General features: G+C 38.7%; 1 protein-coding gene across 1 annotated transcript in view; it reads right to left on the reverse strand.

Moving 5' to 3' along the window:
• Window positions 1-111: 111 nt before the first annotated feature.
• The window catches only part of LOC140234657 (F-box only protein 8-like), a 10363-nt gene continuing 1737 nt past the window's right edge, over window positions 112-8737 (reverse strand). Inside the window, exons 3-6 of the mRNA XM_072314690.1 lie at window positions 8390-8516; window positions 5193-5311; window positions 4573-4757; window positions 112-3106 (exon numbers count right to left, since the gene is read on the reverse strand). Of these exons, the coding sequence (XP_072170791.1) occupies window positions 2904-3106; window positions 4573-4757; window positions 5193-5311; window positions 8390-8516 (634 nt within the window). The 3' untranslated portion in view covers window positions 112-2903. The remainder of the gene's footprint in view (window positions 3107-4572; window positions 4758-5192; window positions 5312-8389; window positions 8517-8737) is intronic.

Consider the following 8737-nt stretch of genomic DNA (forward strand, 5'->3'; position numbering starts at 1 on the left):
ATAGTAATCTGTTCTTAATCTTGACCAAACATGAAAATGGCTACACTATGTCAGTTCTACATCTTTGAGATCACATGCACTCGCTACAACAGAGCAGAAACATGTATGACTGGAGAGGACTATGAATCATCATAAACAAGATTTTCACATAAAACTAGTAACAATTTGAGGAAAATAAAAATGAAATAACACCAGCTTCGGATCTTTTGAATTAAACTTTCAAAAAGGAACTTTTGAAATGTTATGTTTCTTACATCCGCATAAATTGAGGTTTGCATGAAAAAACATGTTTTTCCCGAAATAAAGTTCAAAGTAGCCAGAGTGCACAGTCACTTCACACACATCTACAGTGGAATCTGTTGACATTTCATCATTGATGGACTGAATGTCCACACTCATAACATAATTTAGAGTACTTGCACAACACAATTGGGTCTTTCCTGTATCTTCATATTCCAGCCAATCTAGCACATTAACAACAAAATACCCTACGAAAATACTTCTCCTTAGCAACGACCGACTACATTGAGTGATGTACGTAGTTTGATGCCTGTAACATTCAACTTTGTCTACTCATCCTATCCCTTTATACCCTCCTGTGGTCTCACCCCATTCCACTGGCTTCCACTCAGCTTTTCTGTCTATTAACAAATCATTTTTTTTAAAAAAAAGCCTTGATATGACATGATGTTGTCATCACTCATGACAATGAATACCTAGTAAGTGGCCATCCAGGGATGACAACTTCTCAAACAGGTGATGCCAGTGAGATGGTCAACTTGAGAGCAACGCCATGAACTACCCTTAATCTGTACCTCATGTCCCAAGACTTCATGAATCACAACAGAGCACTTATGATTGGTTTGAGGTTAAGATGATTTAACTTCATCAATGAACAGATTATGAAAAGTAAGTACCTGGTACACATTATGCAAGATTAACCATATGTTATCACTATTATGGGTTGTACTTGTTGTCTAACATGTGGCCCTTCAGTGAAACCATTTCAGACAGTCAATTGTTTCCACAAATCAATGAATCAACACAGACTGTGTGTTGAAGATATGGGGCAAGAGCAAATTGGTCAGATTAATGAAAGATAAGTAATTCTTATATAGATATGAAACCAAGGGAATTTGTGTGCACTGGACACGCATCACAAAGATACCCATGTCTACCAAATCAAATGAAGCTCAAAATCATGTTCCATTTTAACATACAAGACATGCAATTTTACGAATATAAGAAATTTCACTCAGAGATATCTCTCCGAATCTATCTCAATTTCTTCCAAGGCAGTACAAAAACTTAGTATAAAAAATACTTTTTTATCAATTTCCATTTGAACACATGTACATAGTCACTGCATGCAAAATATACACACTAATATATGAGAAGCCACCTCACACATAGACAAATTGATTCCAATAAAAATTAACTGCTTTGATAGCTTCAAGGCATCTTTGATACAATGAAGCTCACTCTTGCCTGTACAAGCAAACTGATAAACATCATATCAAGCAATTTTCATTGCTAACATCAATCTATTACTTTGTATGCACGATACAGACGATCAAAAGCAATCGTAGACACATGTGTAGCATTACCAATATTTTAGACACATAATCCACATCAGGGAGTCATCGGCAATACATCAGGATGCATTTCGTAAACTATTAATTGCTCTAGCGGATACTAAATTACACATCAGGCAAACTAACAATTATTTAAGAAAATCAAACGAACTTCTTGTATCCATTGGAGACTGCCCTTCTGAATTTTCCAAATTGCAGGCGGTGGGACCTAAAGCAATATTCTATCCTAAAACGGTTATTTTCTAATACACCAACATGTAAACTGGCAAGAATAAGATATAAGTAATATCCTCTACCACTCACTTTTGTGTGTTCTATGACTTAAGTACTGGTACTTTGAAATTGAGCACTGATTATTTGACCACTCTGTAGTAAGGATCAGTGGCTAGGGATCTTGTGCATTCCAAGGCTGCATATGAATGGGAATGCTCACACACACAAAAGGGGCTTATGAATCTCTAGAAAAATGAACCAAGAACTCCTCACTGCTAAGCCAGACAAACTTTCTTCTGAGTCAAGACACTCTCATGGAAACCTGTCCACATTAAGAGGAGATTCATCCTTCTCCCTAGAAACACTTATCATATTCCTTTCTTCACACATCCTATCAGTGTTTCTTTACAATGAAACCTCTAGTGGAGAGTATCAGCACCTGAACAGGTCATTCAAATTTGATTTATAGTCTGTATTCCCGATGCAACTTCATCTGATATCATTTCTCAATTTTGCAAGATAAAATGTGGTGTCGTATGTCCTCAGAGAATATTGGTTTACTCAATGTGGCAGTGGGACTCTTATGAATTTATATTCACTTAACATTTGTACAGAAAACAAGTTGATCACAGCATTTCATGACTTGAAATACATAGCTTCATAAACAAAGTGTCTGAGTGACAGAGATATCATCCCTTTTCAATGAATGCATTTATCTCTGTAGTTGAAACTTCTTTCCTTCACAGTAATCATACTGCTGTGAAAACATTGCCAGAATCAACATTGTATGAAAACAGCTGAGAGGGTCTTCCTCCAGTGTGGATAAAACCTGATGCCATCAATTACGGTCAGCTGCATTTTGTTTCATCACATTAAGATGTCTTGCAAGTCTCTTTTAAGTAGACTAATACCACCGCCTCTAGAGATGAAAGGCTAAGGATATGAATATTTCCTATCTCATGCAGTGATGAAGAAGAAATATACCGACACAGGGCTCTGCAGGTATATGTGCAATCAGTACAACCATATTTCACGCCACATAAAAATTGCAAGAAGAGAGGATGACGACGAGAAGGAGTGATGTTCCTGCTGGACCTACTCATCCCACCTCTCAGGAGCAATATGGCCGACAAGGTAGATGTTATCATAGAGATGGCCCGCCAGTTCATCTCCAGCCTCATTCGTGGCTTGCCTGACATTGCGTATAAATTCCCTTTTGGACATCTTGTTCTTGACATGGGGGCTGGTCAGGTCCACAGAGAGGATGATCAGGGAGTAGCACAGGATGCAGATGCCGTCTGAAAATTGGCCACAAGAGGGAGACATTTAGATTGACAACTACAGTAGCACAGACTTCTACCTGTGAGTAAAGACATGGAAGCTTACAGCATATCCCATGCATACTGTATGTTGTCGGAAGAAAGTGAAATATAATCAGAAGGATTATAAAATGGGCTTTAGAATCTCTGCAATCTGATTGGTCAATTGTCATGTATTGATTTTTACCAATCCACACTCAGCCATGCGTCCGGTAAAATCCAACCGCATGGCCATGCATCCGGTAAAATCTGAACACATGGCTCAAGTCTTATATAGTGTAGTAGGTGTACCGGACACATGATGGGGAAAATGGTTGTATTTCATGAATTTACGGGCTCATTTTATAACACAAATGATGCACAGACCTATTTTGCGGATCAGTAAGAATTGGATGCTCTCGTTTAACTTTGGAACAGTCTAAAACCCACTCGCTGCGCTCGTGGGTTTAAACAGTTCCAAAGTTAAACTCGCGCATCCAATTCTCACCGATCCACTCTGTCCTGTGCATCGTTTGTATATTGAAGGCATGTAAACCAGATCAAAATTGAATCAATCAAATTAAATCATATCATGACAATTCAAATGCAAGCACCCTCACATAGAATCCACTGAGCTCATACAAACAGCTGTCTGGTCACATGAGTGTGATGTCACACAAGGACTCCTTTTATATTTACCTAAGAGCATGGCACATTAATTAATGTCCAATCTTAGGAAAGAAACATCCAAAAATAACCCTACTACAGATGTATTGAAGACATATCACAAACATATATGCAGTAGATATGTCATTTGTAGAAAGTCACAGATATAAGTGTTGTTGTGTTTTGTTTTTGTTTTTCAATACAAAAACAAGATGGGCAATAGACAGGCAACGTTACAGCTACCTAATGCAGACAATTTCAGGTGCCTTTGCTATGCTTAATCATTTACTGGGATGAGTCTATCATATTATAAGCCTATTGACAAAAATTGTTTAATTTAATTGATTTAGAGATGTTGTGGTCATCATTTCATCATCATTTTTTTTTTTTTTTTTTTGCTATTGAACATTCTTCTTTCAGTACTGTTCTTTCATGCCACTATTCCTGGATGCCATTTTCTGAATGCAGCAGCAAGAGTCTATCAAAGAGAATGTCAGAAGAAGAAGAAGAAAAAAAAAAACTAACACAATGTGTATTTCACTATGCTACTGCAAAGATGAAAAGCAACTCTAAATTAATGATTCTTATTTTTCATTGACCCTGGAAATATTGTTACTGCACAAACAAACTTAAGTTTTTATTCGCATACAGTTTGTATAAAACAACAACATCAAGAACATCAGTCTTTAACAATTCTTGAGCATAACACTCCATAGACAAGACAGACAACTGCAAAACGAAACACTTTTGCTACCCTTTGGTATATAGGCATAGACATTACCATAGTTTTAACATCTTACCTTTTGTCAGTCCACAATCTGGATTGCAATCAATGAATCTCTCTGCAAACTTTTGGATGAGGCTATGCAGATCACGACTGTGAACCCTTGGTGAGTCCACGTTGGAGAAAAACGTTCGGAGGGCATTGGGAAGGAACTTGTTGGAATAGTTGTCCAGGTTGATGATTACCTCCAAAATATCTTGTCTAGGAAAGTCAAAAGAGCAAAAGCAAGGTTACCCAGAAGCCAAATGCCTACAAAAATTTGCAGAAACAATTGATAATTCAACATGATCTGATTTACATTTAAAGAACTACATTACAGAACTACCCTGCTGTGAAGACATTTCATACAATGAATATTTGAAGTCTGCATATTATCAAAATAAATGGTAAATGTACATGCATAATGAAAATTTGACACAGCACACAAGTATAGCCATCAAAATAGAAAAAAGAAATATAGTAATTGCTTCTGTTGCCATATGAATTACTACTTGTATGAAAAGCTAAAGGCAGATACAAAATTGATTGGTAATTATGCACTGTACAAATCTCACAACCATTACGTGTATAATTAACAAAAATACCCCAAAAGCAGCAAAGTCTGAGGCAGTATGTCAGAGAAAAATGTAAACACACCTTCTAGACAGGAGGTCCCTGACTTGACGTCGATGTAGTCTATTGGTAGTGTGAATGAATTGTGCGATGTCCATGACACTGCCATCAATCAAGCCATGTTTGGTTAAGTATTCCAGGCCCTGGAGAAAAAGTCAGTAAAGACTTCACTAAAGGAATGAAATAATGTCATAGTCACATGGCAACATTATCCACTCCACTCAATGTACCAGTATTCATTTCTGTTTCACATGAAGAACACTTCTAAAACAACTACAAATAGTCAGGCACTTGTTTGTCTAAGTCGGTCCTTACATCTGCAGTTTTTGGCTGCACATGACAAGTGGCAGTCATTTACAATAGATGCTCAGAGCACTATACCAATTTTTTCTTCCTTACACTAAAATTTCACTCATGTTTCCTCAATGAAATAAAAACATTTGATTCTTAATTGAATCATCGTAAATAAGCATTGAGAATAAACATTTATTAAAAATGAAAAGCCACTTCCTGTACAAGTTAACCCTAATAAATGGAGTAAAGTCCAACAGTGAAAATTTCCTTAATAAAAGCCACCTAAAATTGAAAATGTGAAATATTACTGTTAACCCATTTCTGCAACACATTGGCACATGCCACAAATACATACAGGTAGTATATTCAGAAAAAGTTAGACAATTATTGCTTTGTCACAACTATTACCCCCCCCCCTTTTAAAATCTACATTGCTAAATCACTATGACCACAGAACAATTTGATGTAATGAATGTAATTGAATGCAGTGAAGTCACCTAAAACTTGTCAGTAAATCAATGTCAACGAAACATGAAGGGTAGTTTCAATACTGCAAATACATGTACCACTTTTAAGACATAGTGTATGGTACAGTAACATATCAAAATCTTTTAATTTGCAAATTTGTAGCAATATATCTCATTATGAAACAAGAGACCAGCGGGTCTAGCGCTCACCTGAGTATCGCAAGTTCACTGTTCATGCAGTCACTAATGTAAATCACATAAAGCTCTACCATAATTTGACCAGGCATTCTCAAGTAAAAGATGAACATGTACAACTAGGGACAAAATTTGGACCCCCCCCCCACTTATAGTATCAATTTTAGCTCTATCACTTCTGGTTCTATAGAAGATCACTTTTTTAAAGATTGCTTAATTTGGGGGGATGGGGGGGGGGGGGGGCAGGAGCATGGTGCCCATTTTAACAAATTGAGATCCTAACCCCCTTGGAATGCTACCTGCCAAGTTTGGCAAACATCCATCATGAGGTTTTCAAGAAGAAGATGAAAATGTACAATTCAGGTCCCAATTTGGACCTCCCCACCCCTCCCCCTGCCCGCAAGGGGGGGCAACCCTGGCTGGATCTCTGCTATCAAACAAACTTGAATTGAAACTACAGTCATTAATGTACTAACTCATAGTATTAACTTAGCTCTATCATTTCTGATTCTGGAGAAGATGTTTAAAGATTCCTTAATTTTGGGAGGTTTGGGTCCCTTGGGGCCCTCAAGGTGGGACACGGTGCCCATTTGATCAAATTGAAATTCTACACCCCAAGGGATGCTACCTGCCAAGTTTGATGAAAATGGGTCATGGGGTTCTCAAGAAGAAGATGAAAATGTACAATTTAGGCCCCATTAGGACCCCTCCCCCACCCCTCCCCTGGGTCCGGGGGGGGGGGGGGGGGGGGCACCCCTGATTCTGAGCAAACTTGAAACTACAGTTATCAATGTACTAACTCATACTATTTCTAGAAAAGAATATTTCTAAAGATACCTTAATTTGGGGGGGGGGGGGGGTTTGGGCCCCCTGGGGCCCCCTGGGTGGGGTATGGTGCCCATTTTAACAAATTGAGATCCTAACCCCCTAGGGAAGCTACCTGCCAAGTTTGGTGCAAATTCATAAGGTTTTCAAGAAGATGATGAAAATGTACAATTTAGGCCCCATTTGGACCTCCCCACCCACCCCCCCTGCCCCAAGGGGGCACCCCTGGATCTGCCATGAACAAACATGGAACTACACTCATTAATGTCTTAACCCTAACTAGGCCGGGGGGGGGGGGGGGGGGGGGGGGGCCTCCGAGGCCCCCCCCCCTCGACGTTCCGCGTGATGTATCGCTATCACGAAAAGCTATTGCCGCGACGTTTCATGACTTTTTTCTTTCGAGTCTCCCGCATCTTTTGACACCAAATTTGCGATGCCCGGGCACGCGGTTCCGAAGTTGCGCATAAATATGTACGTGCATGTCAGACCAAAAATTGCTCAAAAACGTGAATTCGTGTACAATTTCAATGCAAACTGTGCTTACAGGCAAATTTCATAAAAGCACGATTATTTGGGGGTTTTATTGATTAAAATCAATTAATAACATATTTTCTTGTTCGGAACAATGTCGCTGACAAATTTTATCGAAAAAACAATGAAAAACATAAAGTAAAAAAAACAAAGAAATCCATAAGAAATTCAAAAAACAATAAAATACTTAAGAAATTTTTTCTGATGGCACAATTTTTTGCTCTTACATTTGCTAAGGACACTAAAAAGAATATTTACACAAAAAATGTGCCTGTTTTGAGTTTTATTTAGTGATTTATACCAAATTGTCTGATTTCATGCATCATTATGCATAAATTAGCATAATTTAGTATAAATGATAATTTTTTGAAAAATGAACTTCACCGTACTTTAGATTACATCATAGGCAATGTGTGTGCCAATTTTCGTCGCGATCATGCGGTCGACGGCCGAGATCTGGAGGGGGGGGGGGCCTGGGAGGCCCCCCCCCCCCCCCCCCCCCCCGGCTCTATCATCTACCTAAATAGCCCGGCCTAGTTAGGGTTAACTCATAGTATTAACTTAGCTCTATCACTTCTGGTTCTAGAGAAGAAGATTTTTTAAGATTCCTTAGTTTTGGGGGGTTTGGGGCCCCTGGGGACCCCCTGGGTGGGGCACAGTGCCCATTTTAACAAATTGAGATCCTAACCCCCTAGGGATGCCACCTGCCAAGTTTGGTGAAAATCAGTCTTGGGTTTTCAAGAAGAAGATGAAAATGTAAAAAGTTTACGCACGACGGACGACGCACGATGGACGCCGGACGAAGAGCGATTGCAATAGCTCACTTGAGTCTTCGGCTCAGGTGAGCTAAAAAATATATACAGTATATATATGCAGGGATGAGTATGGCAGATATGAAGTCAGTCTTACCAAATCTGGGTCAGCATTAAAAGTGACAGATGCTTCATCAAGATGCATGTACAGAGCCTTCCATGAAAAGTTGGGTAGGTTGCATCTATCATATGCACTGATACAGCCCCATGTAGCTCGACATAACCTGTTAAGAAAAAGGACATTGAATGTGCACAAATGTAATTCCATAAAATTGAGTTAAAGTTGTATGCGTAAAGCTGTTGAATTATCAAGAAAGTAAATTTCATCAGTGATGGCATTGGCAGAAAATGTTGTGGGATTTGTTCCTCCAACAGTATTACTGGTTTACAACCAACTCAAGATTATCATTCCTAGCAATATCCCTTCAAAATACTGATACTTAGG

The sequence above is a fragment of the Diadema setosum genome, chromosome 11, assembly GCF_964275005.1.
Source record: "Diadema setosum chromosome 11, eeDiaSeto1, whole genome shotgun sequence".
In the NCBI taxonomy this organism is placed as follows: domain Eukaryota; kingdom Metazoa; phylum Echinodermata; class Echinoidea; order Diadematoida; family Diadematidae; genus Diadema; species Diadema setosum.